Source organism: Urocitellus parryii, chromosome 1 (genome assembly GCF_045843805.1).
Source record: "Urocitellus parryii isolate mUroPar1 chromosome 1, mUroPar1.hap1, whole genome shotgun sequence".
NCBI lineage: Eukaryota > Metazoa > Chordata > Mammalia > Rodentia > Sciuridae > Urocitellus > Urocitellus parryii.
The window spans coordinates 124,391,155-124,411,725 of record NC_135531.1 but is presented as its reverse complement, the minus strand read 5'-3'; the positions used below and the strand labels follow the sequence as shown (position 1 = coordinate 124,411,725).

The 20,571-nt window shown below is 39.3% G+C and overlaps 1 protein-coding gene and 1 non-coding gene across 2 annotated transcripts in view; both read right to left on the bottom strand.

Moving 5' to 3' along the window:
- The window catches only part of Klhl3 (kelch like family member 3), a 103,232-nt gene extending 87,423 nt beyond the window's left edge, over positions 1-15,809 (bottom strand). The window contains exon 1 of the mRNA XM_077796968.1: positions 15,718-15,809. Coding sequence (XP_077653094.1) covers positions 15,718-15,731 — 14 coding nt within the window. The 5' untranslated portion in view covers positions 15,732-15,809. The remainder of the gene's footprint in view (positions 1-15,717) is intronic.
- Positions 15,810-20,127: 4,318 nt separating this feature from the next.
- LOC113198100 (U6 spliceosomal RNA) lies at positions 20,128-20,236 on the bottom strand. Its single transcript, XR_003302801.1, has one exon. It is a non-coding gene; the product is annotated as a U6 spliceosomal RNA (small nuclear RNA).
- Between the last annotated feature and the right edge of the window lie 335 nt (positions 20,237-20,571).

Here is a 20,571-nt window from a genome sequence, read left to right as displayed (position 1 = left end):
AAGTGAGCAGGTAGTGACCAGCAAGACTCACCCATAATCTCAACACCCTCTCTCTACTGAAAGCAAGAGACAAAACACTCAAATCCCTATGGGAAACCAGATAACTACCCAACTATCTTGAATTATCTGTTAACTTCATGGGGTAGGATGGCGGGGTAGAGGTTGGAAGAACCACCAAAAGAATGGGCAAGGAAAGGATATTCTCTCCAAACAGGTGAAATTATTTGGCTCCAAGGCCCCAGACTTACCCTGGAGCTATGTTTCAACCAAGCTAAGCTTTATTTTGCTAGTACGAAAACAGAACCTCCTCGGCTTGTGTAGATTTGGGGATCCACAGTTTATGCCAACTCTAGGACACTGTAGCCTCCTTTGACTTGCCCTAGCGGACCTCTGTCCATCCTTACTCCCTGTCCTTGCCAAATGGCTAGAGAAAGGAGCTGTTATAATTAAGAGAATGTTCCAGAAGCCTACACAGATCTCACACTGAGATTCAACTATAAGCAGCATATCAAACCACAGCTTGTCTGACCATAACAGACTCCTCCTCTGGCTTCCATCCCTACCTCAGTTCAGCATGTAAATATAAGCCATAGATATCTGAACTAGGAACTGTTTGGATCCTGGATACAAGGAAATTAGCTGAGCAGAGGAAGATAAATATTGAGAGATATACAAGAAAGATTACTACCTGCTTATGCAGGTAAGGAAAATCTCAAGCCAGAAAATGTGATCAGAGAGGAAGCACCCAGCAAAGATGAAAAACTTCATATAAAAAAAATCCTACACACCTTATTTTAGAGTTAGTATCCTTCCTTATTCCAAAGCCAGAAAAATAATTAATTTGTTTTCTACTAAAAGTTGAACATTTGCCCTTGATATTTAAGCCCTAATTTCATGTGATATTCTTTTATATGTCATGAGGTGAAACAAAAATCCAATTTTTCCCATAAGCTCCATTAACTGATACTTATTTTTCCCCCACTCATCTGTAATGCCACCTTGGGTCACAAATTAAAGTTCCAAATATACAGGGATCTAACCTATTCCACTGGTCACTTTGTGTCTCTGGACCAGTACCACTTTTTTCTTTTTTTCTGTAGCTTCATAATAAGGCCTGATATCTGATAAGGCAAGTCCCAAATGCTATTATTATTATTAGGAAATCTCTTGTCTATTATAGTTTCTTCACTCATTCATACAAATTTTAGCATGAGCTTATCTAGTTCCATGAAAAACCCTGATGTGGTTCTCATAGGAACTACACTGAATTTGTAGATCAGTTTGGACAGAACCAACACCTTTCTTATAGTATGCCTTCCTATCCACAAACATGGGATATCTATTTACTAGACTCCCTTAAATGTCACCCAAATTTTATTTTTTCTATAGAATGACTTTACACATTTGATTAGAATTATTCTCAAGTATGTTATAGTTTTTAACAAAATTGTCTTTTTAAAGATATATTTCCTGATTATCATAGTTCATAAAATACAATCAAATTATGCAAATTGACCTTATATATCCAGCTACCTTACCAAATGAGCCTATTATTCCTAACAATTTGACCACAGATTCAATCAGGAAAATCAGATTACTTGCATATCATGCCAGAGTTTTTTCCCCCTATATTCCAATTCTTACAGGTCTCATTTCTTCCTTTTTTTCTTTTGGTACTGGGGATTGAACTCAGGAGCATTCGACCACGGAGCTACATCCCCAGCCCTATTTTGTATTTTATTTAAAGACAGGGTCTCACTGAGTTGCTTAACGCCTAGCTTTTGCTGAGGCTGCCTTTGAACTCACGATCCTCTTGCCTCAGCCTCCGGAGCCACTGGGATTACAGGTGTGTACCACCACGCCCAGCCCTTTCATTTTGAAAGAAATTTTGCACTGACTATCGATGTCCACACAATGTCAAATAGAAAAGGTGATAGTATTCTTGCAATATTCATGATTTTAAAGATGCCTGTTGTGTTTTCCCATTATATATGTTTGTTACATGATTTTTATATATGCTCCTTATCATATTAAGAAAATCCCCTTCTACTTTTAGTAAAGATTTTTTTAAATAACAACAATATACTGGATTTTACCCAATGGTTTTATTTATCTAATAAGATGATGATGTGAGTTTTTTTCCTTTAATCTTTCAATGTGTTACAACAAATACTTTTTAATACTAAACCATACTTGCATTCATGGCATAAATATTCACTACAAATATTGTCTCCAAACTAGAGAGAGACTTAAAAGCAAAGATGAATAAACAAAATTTGGTATGGATCAAGGAACCACTGAAAGGTTTTGACAGGAAATGAACAAGATTAGAATTCAGAAAATATTAACTCCACTTTACAAATGTGGAAGAGGTGTAGAGCAAGTAGGGCCACTTTGGAAGTACTGAGAATAATCTCCACTGTGGTTAATGAACAGGAAAGCTCATTATTCCTTTTGTTGCTCTTTGTACTTTCCAGCCTTCCAGAATGGTCCAATAACAGTATAAATCCCCATTAATACAATCTTGTATTTACCAACATTGCTAAACATTGATTGCCTATTGTCAGAGGATTAAAGTCCAACAAAATGCAATTCACACTATGGCCTCCCTGCAAAAGCAGTGTCTTGCTGATGACCATAGGGTTGCCCAGGCAAAGGACATCAGTTTCCCCAATCCATCCAAACTCGTTTCCACCCTTGATGCAAAAGGACATCAGAAGGAAACCAAGGCCTTTTTCTTCCCCTGCTCTGCAACTCTGTGAAGACACAGGAAGGCTGAAGAGTTCTGGATCCCTGGTTTCTAGAAGGTATAAGTTTCTTGGCAACTCATTGATCTTCAAGAGGAACACAATGTTAAAGAGAGTGTCTGAGGGATCTGAGAAGTTAAGAATCTCATACAAGATAATACAAACATCCTCAAACTATTTCCTCCACACACACACACCAGCAATAGAGTAGATGCATGTACATAAATGCACTCACACACACACACACACACACACACACACACACACACACACACACACCTCAGCCTAGGACATGCCCAGAAACAAGAGTTGCTAGATTTTACATTTCCTCCCCAACCTTTTCTCCCTCAACTCATAGCAGATCTTGACTTAGTTGCAGTAGATTGTCCATCATCTATCAAGGCCCAATCCCCAGTATTCTCAGTTCTTGATCCCAAATAAGCAGGTAGATCCACTCTCATTGCTGCAAAACACAGACCACACTGAGTTATATTACCAACCTCTTGTCCAAGTCCAAGACCTTGGACTTTACTTTCCCTCTACTCACTTTCATGAAATTCTCTGGGAAGACTCAGCCACAGATGCTTTATGACAAAAAAGTATTTATCAGTAAACATCCTTACTACAAACACATAGTGGTTGAATTCTCCAAAGCAAACACTAACTCCAGCCCCATTAAAATCACACCAGCCTCCAAGAATCTCCATCTAGATCAACTGAGGTGAGTTAGTCTTTATCATATCATGATCTGACAAGAGGTATGCTACCTACAAAATTCCCTCCATATCAATTTATCTATGTTCCTCTCAAGACTTGAAGCTCTGGTTGCTGAACAAAGGAGACTTCACCTACACCCCGATGTCCAAAGTTCCAGAAACATTCTAGTTAAACATAGTTAGCATTCAAATTTGTCATCAGTCATAGATGTAGTGAGAAAGTATGGACCAGGAAAACTCCCACTCCTTCCTATCGAAATATAAAGAAATGATCATCTAAGCCATTTTCTAGACAAGCTACAGCAGAATCAGAACATACCAAACTAGTCAACTTTGTAAAACTACTAAGTATCTGGTTGAATAATTTAATCAATTCCACACAATGACCTGTTCCTCAAAAACATACTCGTTTGAACTAACGCTGGTGCAATGGTGAACTCACTTAAGTGAATTATTCCCCTAGCCCAACTGGTAAAAAGGCCAACAACCTATCAACAGCCCACAGAAAGAGAGTGTGGAAAGGGGGTTCAGATAATCTCCCAATCTCTCAAATACCTATTGACCTCATTTAGGAAATCATACATGTGAGATGGTCAAGACTCATAGCCATAAGGATAGACAAAGCTGGCCCTGGACCTTTCTTCCTGGGCTTTCTGCTTCTTTTCTTTCCAGGCTTATACAACTATAGTGGCTTCCCACCTGCTCTTCCCCATTCCAGATGCCCTCTCTTCAAGTGCTTCCTGCACACCATTGCCAAATGGATCTTCTAAAAGGCCACTGGGATCATGTCTTTCAGATCCTCACTGTCCATAGATCTCTTCCCAGTAGGCATGAGGATTATGTGCTGGAGGTTCTGTCAGAACTATTTATTTTATATATCAGTGTCTATGTAAGATTTCCTTCAAAAGGACTCTACAAATAACAAGTTGAAAATTCATCAGCCTGTAGGATAAAGTCACAATTCCTGCATAGTATGCAAGGCCCCCTAAAACCGAACTGCACATCAGCTTTGCCTTACTTACTCAAATATTTACTAAGAATCTATTATGTATCAAGCAGACAAACAATCCATTGCAAAAATATTTCCTTGATCTCCCTGTGTCATAACCTAAACACCTGTTCTCCAAGGAACAGTTAAGCCTTGCCTCCTCTAGGATGCCTTATGAACACTTCAGTCTGAAGTGATCTCTTCCTTCCCTAAATTCTTAATAGTATTTCTGGTCTATAACTCAACTAGCATACAGAATACTGCCCTGTGTTTGATTCCTTTTTCATGGTACAAATCTCACCACTTATTTCCCTCACAATAGATTCAACATATCTGGAGGGCGAGGACCATGTGTGTGAGGACTCTTTGTACAACTCAGCCTGCCTGGCATAGGGCCACACAAACAGTGGACCCTCATTACATTTTTGTCATCAATGAGTTCTGACCTGAAAGCCCTTCACTTGGATAGTGCGACCCAACCACTGCCAACAATTAAATACAGTTGGCCTTCAGAACTAAACTATAAATATACATAAAATACTGATTACAAAAGTTAAAAATAAAAATACATAAGTTCTAAAATATACATATGTAAGGTCTAAATATCAGTGCCCTTCTCATAACAAACCCACCTTCCCTATCCTCTAAATGTCATATAACATACCCAATGTCTTACTTAACTTCACTTAGAGGTTAGATAAGTAACTCATACATATCCAAAATTGATGTTCTTTGCCATTTCCTTCAAACCATCCAAAATCAATGCTCCCCACCCTCTCTCAAGCCAATTCTTTCTTCTCTATTCTTGATCTCAGAGGCATAACCAACTACCGATCCACCATCCAAGACAGAAACCAGGCTGTTATCCTTGGTAGTTCTTTCTTATACATGTCCCTCACAAACAGCCACCAATTCTATCAGTCTTATGTCTTTTCTGTGCCCCATTCCCTTTTCACAGTCACTAACACCACAACCACAGTACAGGCTAGTATGATCTCTTGCCTGGATCAATTCAATAACCTCCTCTCAAAACCCAGAAGGATCTTTCCAGAATGCCGATATGGTTGAGGCATTTTTATGTGAAGTATCTTGCTGATCTCTCATTACCTTCAGAATGAATCTGGCAGGATACTAACTAACTAAAAAACAACAACTACTAAGTAAATAGTAGAAAGATCAATGGAGTGGAAGGAAGAGAACAGGGGTTGGAAGGAAGAGAAATGCAAGTACTGGGGATTGAATTAGAACAAATTCGATTCCATGTTACTATAATCATGTCAAAATAAATTCTAGTGTCATGTATGACTAAAAAGAACCAATCAAAAAAATTTTAAATAAATGAATCTGAGAAAATAATCCTATCACTGCCTTGGGAACGTCTCCTTACTGCAGTACTAAAATGCTTAAAATTACCTAAATATGCTAGGTTCTTCTGCCTGAAGTTTTGTATGCCTAGAGAACGTTCTATCCCCACCTTTCCTTCCCTGAATCTAGTTAGTTCCTACCAGTCCCTCAAATCTCCTCCTGGAAGCCTTCCCTATCATCCTCCTCCACCCACGAGATTCTTTTCCCTTCTTCTGTGTTCCCACAGTACTCTGTGCTTCCCTCTATTGTACTGAAAACACCTCTTACTTGTCTCTCTCCCCCTCACAGTGTGTGCTGGTAAATGTTTAACAGTTGGTTAGGGGAAAGGGATCTCTGATTTATAACATTTGTCAATTTCCATGGTATAAATAGTCCCACTATGGCAGACTCCAAATGATGTCACTGAACATGGGATTTGGAAAGAGATGTGTGTTGCTGCCAAATGAATATATAATATTGCTTATATAAGATATGGCAGACATTCTCTCAAAGGTATAACATTGAAATAAATAGGAAGTAATGAGTTGTGAGTATTTATTATATTTGTTTCTAATATAATTTGTTACATAATTTGATTTTTAATAATGGCTATATTTAATAGCAGTTACAAAATTCCTGAAAATTCCATAACCCTTTGCCAAGTTTAACTCTGAGACTCTGGGTTCCATGAGAACTAGGATGGTGCCTTAGTTCCCTGTATTCTTAGCATGGAGCACATGATAGGTACTCAGTAATGACTATAGAGTAAATTAATAGATGGATAAGTAAATGAGGTATAACTACTGACTACTGCATCTTTCCTCATTTCTCCTCATTAGATAATTATGACTTTTTCTCCCTCAACTTCCCTCACCATAGTGGGGGGCAGATTATATAATCCAGTTCCCTGTAATTGTGATACAAAACCAGGAGGAAGTGAGGAGATAGGAAGCCAGCACTGACTAAAGAGGAGAACAGAAAAGAATTTTGGCTTACTATATCAGTTGTTAGGCTCTTTTTTTTCCCTGAGGAAAATCCAGGCAATGAGTGAAAATGACACTAAAAATCAAGCCAGATAGACAGGGGACTGAAGATTCTCCAAGCAGGTCTGACAGGCTGACTATGCAGGTGACTAGGGGATCTAACAAATGAGGAGCTCCAGAGCATCTAGAGAGAGAGAATATGGGGAGGGGAGGAAAGAAGAATCTGAGAAATTCTGAAAAAGGCTATAGATTATTTTCCTATGAAAGTCTTTAAGAGATGAAAACAAAGTTTGGAAATCATGGGCTGACAGTGGCCCAGAACATTATATTCAAACTAGAGATGAGACAGAGTAAAGAGGGCAGAATGGTGCTAAACTAAATTAAGACTATGCTAGATACATTAGAATTCCTCAATAGGTGCTGGGGTTGTGGTGGGGCTCAGTGGTAGAGTACTTGCCTAGCATGTGTGAGGCACTGGGTTCGATCCACAGCACCACACAAAAATAAATAAAGTATTATGTCTATCTACGACTTAAAAAAAAAAAACTCTTAGCAAAGAAAGGGTGCTTTAGAAAGGAATAATCAAAAACTAACAATCATGGGCTGGGAATGGGGCTCAGTGGTAGCACACTTGACTGACATGTGTGAGGCACTGGGTTCAATTCTCAGCACCACATATAAATATATAAAATAAAGGTTTATCAAAAAATACATATATATATATATATTAAAAAAAAAACTAACAATCAGGGCTGGGGATGTGGCTCGGTGGTAGAATGCTCGCCTAGCATGTAGGAGGCACTGGGTTTGATTCTCAGCACCACATAAAAATAAATGAATAAAATATAGGTCTACCAACATTTAAAAAATATTTCTTAAAAAATTAAGAATCAGAAAACCTTAGGTCCAGCCCATCTCGCACTATCTAGGAAGAAAGGTGATTTAATCATGGGATATCAGCTTTTCATTCAGCCTCAGATGAGATCCTATTTGTGGAACTTAAAGCCTATAAATGCTCAAACGCCATAACTCAGGTCCATAACCCAGTTTTTAGCCAATTGGGCCTCCCCAACCGTTCTCCTTTAGAGAGAAAGTGGTAGCAGGCCCTCAGGAATACGTCACCAGTAATAGTTTTCACTAAAAATTAGTAAATGGACATGCTGACTGTCATACTTCAGGTTCTCATGATGTCATCAGCATGACTCTGCTTCTTCAGGTTTGGACAGCAATGGGACACTATCAAAACAAGATATATGAGGGCTGGGGATGTGGCTCAAGCGGTAACACGCTCGCCTGGCATGCGCAGGGCGCTGGGTTCGATCCTCAGCACCACATAAAAATAAAAAAGATGTTGTGTCCACCAAAAACTGAAAAATAAATATTAAAAAATTATCTCTCTCTCTTCTCTCTCTCTTTAAAAAAAAGATATATGAAAAACTCAAAAAGCTTAACACCAAAAAAACAAACAACCCAATCAATAAATGGGCAAAGGAACTGAACAGACACTTTACACAAAAAGAAATACTACTGGTCAACAAATATATGAAAAGAATGTTCAATATCACTTGCAATTAGAGAAATGTAAATTAAAACTACACTAAGATTTCATCTCACTCTAGTCAGAATGGTAATTATCAAGTTACAAGTAATAATAAATGCTGGCGAGGATGTGGGGAAAAAGGCACACTCATCCATTGCTGGTGGGACTGCAAATTGGTGTAACCACACTAGAAAGCAGTATGGATATTCCCCAGAAAACTTGAAATGGAACCACCATTTGAAACAGTTATCCTACTCTTTGACATATATCCAAAGGACTTAAAATCAGCATATTAAAGTGATGCAGCCATGTCAATGTTTATAGCAGCTCAATTCACAATAGCTAAGCTATGGAACCAACCTAGATGCCCTTCAATAGATGAATGGATAAAGAAAATGTGGTATATATACAAAATGGAATATTACTCAGCCACAAAGAACACCACAACTATGACATTTGCTGGTAAATGGATGGAACTGGAGACAATCATGCTAAATGAAATAAGCCAATCCCAAAAAACCAAAGGCTGAATGTTCTCTCTGATATATGGGTGCTAACACACAATAAGTGGGGAGAGAAGAATAGAAGTTCATTAGATTAGACAAAGGTGAATGAAGGGAAGGGATAGGGATAGGAAAAGATAGAGTGAATCAGACATAACTTTCCTGTGTTCACATATGAATGCATGGCCAGTGTAACTCAACATCATGTACAACCACAAGAATGGGAAGTTAGACTACATGTATGTATAAGTCAAAATACACTCTATTGTCATGTGTATCTAAAAAGAACAAATTTTAAAATTAACAACAAAATGGCCTGGGGTTGTGGCTCAGTGGTAGAGTGCTCACCTAGTATGTGTGAGACCCTGGGTTTGATCCTCACCACCACATAAAAATCAAGAAATAAAATAGAGGTATCATGTCCAACTATAACTAAAAAATAATTATTAAAAAAAATTAACAAAAAAAATAGAATTCCTGAGTCCATGGAACTCTAGGAAAACTGTATTTCTATAAGTATCCTAGCCCTAGCTGGGAACAGTGGAACATTCCTGTAATCCCAGAGGCTAGGGAGACTGAGACAGGAGGATTCTAAGTTCAAAGCCAGCCTTCGCAACAGCGGCGGTGGTGTGGTGCTAAGCAACTCAGTGAGACCCTGTCTCTAAATAGAATACAAAATAGGGCTAGGGATGTGGCTCAATGGTTGAGTGCCCCTGAGTTCAATCCCTGGTACCACCACACACTCGGCAAAAAAAGTATCCTAACCCTAAAGTTCAAGACCAAAGTGATCAAATTTAAATTTCAGCTTCTTGGTTAATGAAGGACCTGGCAGCAGGATCCAGGACTGGATGGGCAGTCTTGCCATCAGGAAATACCATTTATGCAGATGCTACCACAGAGCCCCATACCTGTCATAATCTTTCAGCAGAGATACCCTGGTTCTGCATTAGCCTGACGCTATGAAATACAAGCCCACATGGATACAGAAGACTTGTATCAGTAAGTTACAGTTCCCAGGTAACTGTTAATCACAGTAGTGGACAATATATTAAAGTACTTTACCTCCATTTTCTCATTTTATCTTTAGAATAATCCTATGAGGTAGTTGTTATGATCTCCTGAAGCACTGACATAAAGTTTGTCTAAAGGTCCCATATAACTAGAAAATAAAGAACTGACATTCAAACCCATGTCTATCTGACCCCAAGGCCTAAGCTCTTAATAACAATGTTCACTGACTTAGGATAAAGCCCATAGACCATCAGGCCAAGGGGAATGCAATCCCTTGTGTCTCACTCCTGGAGTTCCTTCCTGTGTGGCCAAAATAGGCTAAATTAAAAAAAAAAAATTAAAAATCTTCTGGGACCTATGATAGAGCCCTATTTTACTCGACTGATTGTGAGTAATTACAGAGTGTACTGAAGCCAATCAATGTTATCAACTAGTTTGAACTTAGAATTTCCATACTTGGGGCTTCACACAAACCAATATGATTCATGAAAGCTGACCAGCAGCTGCTGCCCTTCCTATAATGTCCTCTTTCATAAACAAGCTCACAAACAGGTATGTGACTAATCACATTCCTAAAGGCCCTGTTCATGACTGCTTTCTTCAAAACTAAGAGAAAGCCAGGCATGGTGGCACACTTCTGTAATAATCCCAGAGACTCAAGAGGATAAAACAGGAAGATTGCAGGTTGGAAGACAGGATGAGCAAATTAGCAAGACCCCAAATCAAAATAAAAATGAAAAGGACTATGAAACACTAGCAAAACACTTGAGTTTAGACAGAAAGAACTAAACAAGAGAGAAAGACTAAATAAAAATATCCCTCGTTTATGTGATATCTTGGAAGCCAAGTTTTTTTGACTTGAATGGGAAAGGTGAGCTCTCGTATAGAAAATACAAAATATATTTTCACAAGTTAAAAAGAAACATCCAGGAATGCTGTGCTGAGAATCTGAAAATTCTCATCAATTATGAAAAGCTACAGATTTCTAACCTGAGAGCCACTGAACTTATTTAACAAGAAAAAAATCTAAGGACAAAGTATGTTTGAGTTATTTTTTATATAGTTTATTAATGGTCTATTCATTTTAACCTAGTTTTAGGGTTTATCTAGATATTGAAAAAAAATTAGGTCAATTCTATAACAGCAAATTTCATAAAGTAGAGCACTTGCTTTAGAAAACTTACACAAAATTTCTTGTCTGGGTCTGTCCTAACAATCTAAAACTTAGCAAGAAAAATTCTCAACAGCCAACAGGTTTCTTGTTTTTACAGTTGAAAACCATATTTTACAAAAAAAAGTATTTTCAAAATGGAAAATTTGGTTCCGATTATCATTGAAATGTACAGACATCTGCTTCAGAAAGCAGTCATGCCCAAAAATTTCTACAAAAGTTTCTACTTGTGACTTTTAAAAGTGGGAGGGGTAAAGAGACATTAAATGACTTGCCAGTGGGAATAGAAAAAGTTGCTCAACACTTGCTCTTCCCTGGGTCTTGCCAGAGTTCTACAGGCATTGCAGAACCCAGCATTTAGGGAGCACTGACTTTCAAAGTCATATCTCCTCCAAATATATTATTTATTTTGTTTTTCTTAGATCAAGGATAAATAGATAAGTACCTTCTTCAGCTCAGAAGCTCCCTGTGGTCCAGGGGTAGGCTCTCCCTGGTAGGAACCAGCCATGAAGAACTGTCCTCTGAGGACACCTGATAAAAATGCATGGCACAAGCCTGGGTACATGGTGCCACTATCAAGTTGGAGCATCACAATGCTTCCGATGAAGAAAATGAGCACAATTTTAAGAAAAATGGACAACTGATTTCCTCTTCAAATTGCTTCTTCCAAAAGTTGTGGTTCTCTGAAACTCTTACAGGTCTTTCAGAGTCTGTCCCTAAAACTGTGCAGGTATGTGAGTGGTAAAATACATTTAACATAAAATTTACAAATCATTTTTCACTATATAATAGCATTAATTACATTCACATTGTCATAAAACCATTACCACTATTCAACTCTAAAACTTTTTCATCTTTCCAAAGTGAAACACCATACCCATTAAACAATACCCATTCCTCCCCTTCTTCAGTCTCTGACAAGCATATCACTTTCTGCCTCTATGAATCTAACTGCAATTATGTAAGTGGGAAATTTGTTTTAATCCACCCACAAGGTTGATTTCTAGAACTGAAATAAATCCCAATAGCAAGGGCAAGTGCCATTTTCAATTCTATCTCCTCTACACACACACCAACACAAGCATGATTTATCACTGTAGCAGTTAAGAGTCAGAGATCCTTTTCCTTTGCAAAACAAAAGACAAAGTCACTTTCCTGTGACTGATCAAGCCACAGTGATTCTCCCAAGAAGGAAGCTGGGAAATATTTAGCATCAGAACGTCCAGGAGAGAGCTAGAGAGCTTGGGGAATGCAGCAAAAGTAAGCACCAATTCACAAGTTCTTCTTAAGATCTTGGCCTGAAAAGGGGAATATCCAGGTCAGGATTCCAAACCACTAAGGCTTCTAGATAAGGTGTCTATAAAAGGGAAGGTTAAGGTAGATCTTGGTGAAACCTAAAAAAGAGGAAATGCCAAACTACAGGAGGTATCTTATTATAAGGAGATAATTTATATAAAAAGATGATGGCCTGCTAAGCTCTCCTTAGCTTTCCCATGAGAATGGTCCCACACAATCTGTTTCAGATGATACATATAAGAAAACCCTAAAATATACCCTTGTCAGTATCCCAGCAGCAAGTCATAGGATAAAACAGCAATAGTTGGTTACCAATGATAACAACAACTAAACTTAGTACTGAGTATTTACTCAGTGCCAGAAACATTTACTAGGTATTTTGCACAGACTTTAATATTTAATATTCACAACAACTCCATGAAGTATAGAAACTGTTATTACTCCATTTACACAGAAAATACAAGTTAATTCTGTAAATCAGGCATAAATTTCCTATGTTCATATATGAATACATCAGCAGGGAAACCTAGTGTATACAACCACAAGAATGGGATCCTAATTAGAATAAATTATACTCCCATGTATGTATAATGTCAAAATACACTCTACTGTCATGTGTATCTAAAAACAACAAAAATAATTAATTCTGTAAAAATGTGACACACTCAAGATCATACCGATTATAAAGAAGTTTCACTACAAGGTCTATGTCTCCAAAGCCTATGCTTTTAATTAACAGCCTTTCAAGGTAGAAGGTAATTTCATGCCCTCATGGCCAAGAAAGAAAATTACTATTCATTAGAAATCTCTTGATTGAAAATTGTTTATGCTTAAAAGCAGCCCAAATTAAGCTTCAGGTTAAATGTGGAACAAGGGCAAGATTCAGGATCCAGTCCCTGGAGGTTGGACATGTGATCCTAGTCCGTCATTCAAGCTCTGTAGCCTCAGTTTCCAGGGTACTTACAAAACAAGGTTATTTCCCTCCGCACTCCCCCTACCTCAAAACATTTCATGAGGTCAATTACCTGTGGTGAGATAAGGCTGATATCCAAGGATGAACCTATGGCCAAAGGTTTCAATCTCTTTCTCAATAATTTTCTTTCTACTTATTAGATTTTCTCACAAAAGTTATCAGTTAACCAACAAACAACTGCCCAATACCTGCTATTTGTGCAGTGATATGATAGTCAATAAATAGTATTCTAAAAAATACAAAGTACCATCCTTGGTCTGAAGACCTATCTCCAAGTTTGGGAATTTAAAAGATAAATGAAACAAAAGCACCCAATTGTGAGATACAGCCTAGAGATATTAAGAACACCAGCAGGAACTAGAAAAGTTCAGGTTTTCCAAAACAAAGTGAAATTCTAAAACATCCTTAAGAGATAACTTGTGTGAGGGGGGAGAGGCAACCAGCAAAAGGAACCCTGGGAACCACAAATTAGAGTTTAGATGGAGTAATGTACAGAATGGGTAACCACAAAAAAGACTAATTCATTTCCTCAATTCTTAGTGGGCATATAAGTAGTGATAATGAAGAGAGAAGCCAGGTATCAGAACATTTTAATGCTTGGCATGTAAGCTAAACTTGGAGTAGGAAAAAAGGCAATGAGCTCTGTGACCTGATGACACTGGAAGTACTTGGTTTGAATTTCTTTTCTACTCTCTGCCTCTAATAGAAGAAAAGCAAAAGAACATTTGCAACCAGGTGTCCTAAAGCCACAGACATCATGGACGTTCTATTCCAGCTGAGAGCACCCGGGAACATTGTGCCAAAGAGCTCTTGGGGTGCAAGGGATCATTACATTTCTGAACACAGAACTGGGAACATAGTCAGTGACCCAAAGTGCCAATCAACTGCTGATAGTCTCATGTCAGTCTCTCAGCCCCAAGAGGCTACAAACAAAGGTCAAGCAAACAGGTGTGATTCAGAATCTCTACACCATCAAAACATCACCCTGCCCTCTGCTAGCTATTATATCAACAAGGTCCTGATGAAGACACAAGGAGATCCTGTAGTAAAGAGCAAAAGAGGATGCACTAGCAGCATTCTTGATCTGAAAATTCCCAGACTCTTCCTGTTGGAGTAACATCAAGAAGTACAGTCCTGAGCCTGTCCAAACAGGAGGTTGAGATGACACCTAACATGCTAGTTCTAATAGGGTCTAAAGTTGTTTAATGATATCACTCTGCCCCATTATAGGCACATGCAAAGGAAAGTGTTTATCAAGGTGCTCTCCAGACAGAGCTTAGTTGAGACTGTTCTCATTTAACCAGCCAGTTATTGTTTGCATCAAACCTACAACTCAGAGCAACAGCCTCCCCCTCAGCAGTACACTGCCATGGCTTGAGCTCTCCCTTAAGTCTTCTGTCCTCAAGGTAAATGGTAAGCCCTGTTCTCAACCAGCACATACCCGAAGAACGAAGACATAGCCTAACATTTCTAATCCAGACAGAGGAATGACCCACCCCAGCACTGTACTGAATACCTTAATAAGGCAAAAATCAGATCCTCAGATAATAATTTAAAAATTTATATGAATGTGCCTGCCAGGAAATAAACCCTGGTTAGTTTTCGCTCAACACAATAACTTAAAACCCTTCTTTTGATCCCTATTTAATAAAAAGTCTCACATAAACTTTTCAATACAGATAAAATTTGATGGGCATGGTAGCATACACCTGTAATACTAGGAGCTCCGGAGGCTGAGACAGGAGGATCACAATTTCAAGGCCAGCCTCAGCAACTTAGTGAGACCCTGTCTCGAAATTAAAAAAAAAAAAAAAAAAAAAAAAAGGCTGAGGATTTAACTCAGTAGTAAATTGCCCCTGGGTTAAATCCACAGTTATCTGCCTTCCAAATACTAAAGTGTCATCTGACTGAGTTTCTCTCCATCCTTGAAAACACACACACACACACACACACACACACACACACACACACACACACACATTTTTTAGGAAAGAGATCAGCACTGCATACTTCCTGAAGATTTGGGCACTTGAGTATAAAAAAATCCAACTGCTCTATGCCAGGCCAGCCCTGCTATGACATCAAAACCCCCCACCAAAGAAACACCCCGGGAATGACGCCAAGAAAGGGAAACGCCTCCTTGAAACAGCCTGAGAAAGGTAATCCTGATTCAGCCCAGTGCTGAAACTATTCCTCAACACCAGCCAGGAAGTCCCTTCTTTTCGTGTGCCCAGCAAACCCAGATCTGCCTTTGCGGAATCCCATCTCTGGAGCTTCTGTAAGGGGTGGGTTTAGAAAGGGGCTTCCCTGCTCTGAAGCCCTTTGGGATCCATCAGTGGCCAGGTTTTCCAACCCCGCCTAACCAATGCAAACACAAAAGCTAGTGGCTATACCACAAGCATACATTTACTTACACATACAAAACAGGCACTTATACATACATACCTTTCACCCTCCATTGTGCGAGGCCCAGCAGGGGTGGTAGCTGCTGAACAGTGCGTATACACGGCGATCCTAGCTCAGTTCCCTAGCTCAGTTCCCGGTTCTCCCAGCAGCCCAGCAGGAGATCTGATCAGCAACAGTGATTCAGCATGGCTGCAACTGAAGCCTCCTCCCTCTCGATCCTCCTTCCTCTGACTTACTCGCGGCAGTTTCTACTGCAGAAGCAACGGCAGTAGAAAATGTCTTACCCAGAGCTCCCTGCAGTCCTTTCAGCTGCTAAAAGCAGCAACCCACTTGCTCCCCCTCCCCCCGCAGGCTTGCTGCTTCTCTGTCTCCTAGGAACAGCGGCAGCTTCTGCGACCAAGTGCAGTGCCACCTTTCCAGCTGCTTCTGCATCTGCCCAGGCATCCCCAGCTCAAGCAGCTAGCCCACTCAGGGGCTCCTGCCTCCTCTGCCTATGCTGCAAAGGATCCAGCAGTTCTTCACTAGCCCAAGAAATATTGACCCCTCCTTCCCCCACCCCTCCTCATAGCCTATGAGTCTGTCAGCCTAGCCAGATTGCTGGAATGAGGAGGCCCCTCTGTGGACTGTAGTGGAGTTTATCCACCTGGGGAAATTCACTGTGGGTTACAGTTCAGGTTCCAATTCCTCCTCCCAAAATCTACAGTAGCCCTGAGTCTGACAGATGGAGAGAAATAAGGGGAAAGAACGTGATAGAACTGAAAAGAACACAAGAGGAAAAGAACATAGAATTAGAAAAAGAGAGGTGGTAGAAATAGGTGAAAATGAAACAAACCCTATTTTACTGCAAGAGGCCAAAGTCTATTGCAGCAAAGCCACCACAATGAATATTACACAGGCTTACTGCCCTAGGCCATGCTGAAAGACCACCGATTTCACAGTACAACCCTAAAACATCTTCCTAAAGTCTGTTATACTGAAATTTATTTAACTTGTGGCTCAAAATAGCAAGTCTTCCACTAAATCTCTTATGTCCTCTAATCTCCAGATCTGGACCCCATGCTCAGTTCCTTGTTCAAACAAGGGATCACACCAGTCTCTAATGCCTTTTTAGCTCTAAAATCACTTCATTCTAAAGGTTTTTAACATCCCATTTTTTTTCTCAGTGTAATCTGTGTGATTATTTGAAAAATATTTAATGGACTCAAGTTTTGTATGGAGCTTCAGGGAAGATATAGCATGATGCATATAAAAGCAAGAGAGATGCTCAGTATATCTATTATTCTTATTCTGATTTTCACTGTTACAAAGCCCTGAAATCTCAGAGTGGAGGGAAGAACATTGAGTTGAGTTGACAAAGACTTAAAAACAAAACAAAACAAAGCAAAAAAAAACCACTTAAACTCTACACAGCCTCCTGAACTCAAACCAGCTAGGATGTCATTCTCCAAGACTAACCCCCTTGATATCTGTGTCCTCTTAGGTGAGGCCATCCCCCAACTCACTTTTCCTCAAGTGAGAAGTGGCCTGGGTATCTTATCTACACTCTATAGCACTGTAGCTTCGTGTATTCTTTCCACAATACCCCTCATATCTTTCTCCCTTTATGTCCCTTTATGCCCCTTCCTCCTCTAATCAGCCTTGTAGCTCTGCTCCATGTTTCCTCTTGAGGTCAATCACAGGGACCACAAAAAGCTGAACATCACAAACAAGGAAACTGAATCCCAGAATCCGTGCCAGAGCACAGGCATCCACCAGGAAAACAACTGGGTGATTCATAAGAGGAACATAAGAATGAGATGACTTGTCCTTTGTACATATCCTCATTCACATCTTCATCATGCAGGAAAGAGAGGAAATGCCACATCTAACAAACCAGATAAAGAAAAAAGTTCAGAAAAGGAAATACTTAAGGGCTGAGCATATTCAGGTTTTAAAATACAACTATTAAGAGCCAGTGTAAAGATCCTACAGAATTTCCTTTGCAATCTACTTTTGCCATGCTAAACAAAATCACTATAATGTGTGTAAAAATCATATTGCTACCTACCCATTGAACACTTTATTCACCACTCACTATCCAGAGAACAATCAGAGAAAGCCATCTAGAAAAGAAAGATCATCTAGCAAAACCAAGTACAGAATCAAAAGTCTCTGGACTCCTTACACAATCTCTGGACTCCTGTTGTAAATCCTCTCTGGTTTCAAAGCTCCATTTCTCATTTTCTACCTGATTACCCAAACGTTCTCTGGGACAAAGCCTGAATCTATTGCCTCTAGGCTAATTTTTCTGACTAGTCTTTAGATTAAGGAGTATTGCTGTTGAATTCTTACAGAAGAAAGTCAAAGGAACCAAAGTAATGTCTGCCTGAAGAAGGCCCCATCCTTGGAGTGCCCAGCAGTATCTAAGCCCAAAGTTCCTTCCAGGCTTCACAGTTTGCCAAGTATAGTTAGTGACCCCAAATCTCCACCCCAAAGTGATTTATCTCCCCCTGTACATCAACTGTGTTTAAAATCTTTAAGCTCATGTGTTGCTTGGGGAAAAAATCATATTGATAGAAGAAAAAACTTTTAAGCCAGGTTTAGTCTGGAAAGTTCTCTCTTTCATACTCCATCTGTATGCTATACCAGTATACAGATAGTTCATCAAGAGACAGCTAGACCAATCATTCTTCCTTTTAATTGCCTTTTTCTTTTTTTTTCCCCACTTTTATCTACCTTTCCCAGGACTTGAAATCCTCATATTTGCAGTCACCATAACACAGTACAGTGGTCCTATATCCATCTGTGCATCAGAAACATCAGCTCATCTAGATAGAAGTATAGACATTTTGGGTTCAATCCCTAGTACATTAAAAAAAATTAATAAATTTTTAAAAATAAAGGGTAGGCATCATGGGATCAAAAGGCACAAAGAAACTTTTTAGGGTTATGAAAATGTTCCATATCTTGATTGTCTTAATAATTAGACTGTATAAGGGCTGGGATTGTGGCTCAGCAATAGAGTGCTTGCCTAGCATGTGTGAGGTGCTGGGTTCGATCCTCAGCACCACATAAAAACAAATAAAGGTATTGTGTCCAACTACAACTAAAACCAATATTTTTAAATAATAATAATTAGACTGTATACAACTACTATGGTTTTCAAACTATACATGGCTGTATTTTATTTTATGTAAATTTTACCTCAATGAATTTAGAAAAACAAAACAAAACACTGGAGGGTCAGGTTGACCTCACACTATAGAATCAGAGCACAGGAGCAGGAATTTTAATGAGTTTCCTCAGTGGCTATGATGCACAGCTAGAGCAAAGACTACTTAGAACAATGAAAAAAACCTAGACCGTTAGATAGTACAGGATCCAAATGTACTTACCAGAATCATGACCCTAAGCAAGTTACTTTAGAAGCCTTAATTTCATCATAAAAAAATAATAACAATAATAACACCTCCCAGGGTTGTTAAGGTTTAAATGTGAAAGTATACAAAGCATTTGGCAGACAATTGGGCCTATAATAAGCGCTCAGTAACCATTAGCAGCTACTATTTCATTGTCTATGCCAGTGCTACCAAACTATGCCTCTGTGAGCTCTGAGTCCTGGAATCAAGCAAAAACTTGGCCAGGATAGGAGCTACACTGGAGCCATTTTAACATCTCCAATGGTCACTATTACCTAGAGATCAGCAAGGACTAGAAAAGACCAAAGCTAAATTAAGGCCCACCCACACCTTTAACCACTAAAACTTCCCCTCAGATTCTGGACTACTTGCTGAATAGGCTATCCCTACAACTGCTTAGAGTACCCCCCAAAAAAGCCAGGCAAAAGCTGAAAAAGGAACTTCAGGCCCCAAAATGTCAAAAGGTAAACAGAACAGCATCTTATCCAGATGGCTTTTCTCAGGACTAGTCCTCTGAGGATGTAAGAATCCATGTCCTGCCAGGCACGGTGGCAAACACTTGTAATCCCGGCGGCTTGGGAGGCTGAGGCAGGAGGATTGCAGGTTCACAGCCAGCCTGAGCAATGGCAAGGCACTAAGCAACTTAGTGAGACCCTGTCTCTAAGTAAAATACAAAAATAGGATTGGGGATATGGCTCAATAGTTGAGTACCCAGGAGTTCAATTCCCAGTACCCTCCCCATGAAAAAAAGAATCCATGTCCTGAAAAGATTCAAAAATAAAATCATGCCAGGCACAATGGTGCAGGCCTGTGACCCCAGTACTTTAGAAGGCTGAAAACAGGAGGGCTGCAGGTTCAAAGACAGCCTCAGTAATGTTGAGGCACATAGCAATTCAGTGAGACTCTGTCTCTGATAAAATACAAAACAGGGCTGGGGATGTGGCTCAGTGGTTGAGTGCTCCCAAGTTCAATCCCTGGAACCAAACACTAAAATAAAATCACCCATGATGTTTATGTTGCACTTTTAAGCTTCCAAATCTTTTTCTTTTTCTTTAATATGGAACGCTTCACAAATTTGCACATCATCCTTGAGCAGGAACCATGCTAATCTTCTCTGTGTATCATTTCAATTTTACTACATATGCTGCTGAAGTGAGCACTTAATCTTACAAATTCTCCATGTCCATAATTTCCTCTGACTCAAGATAACATTCCCCTGAATAATAACTCCTATTTCTTGAATTTTTACTCTGGGCTAGACCCTGAACTCTGAAGTTCACATGTATCACTCTTATTGAATTCTTAACCTTATGCAGGTTATGTGAGAGAACTGAGGTTCTGAGAGTTAAATAACTTGACCAAGGCCCATAGGTAGTAAATGACAGAGCCGGAATTTGAACCCAGGTCTGCCAAACCCCACAGGCAACTATTTGTTATTGTACAGGGCAGGCTCTATCCCTATCTTATTACCTTTATTTTAGAGAGAAGCCAATTG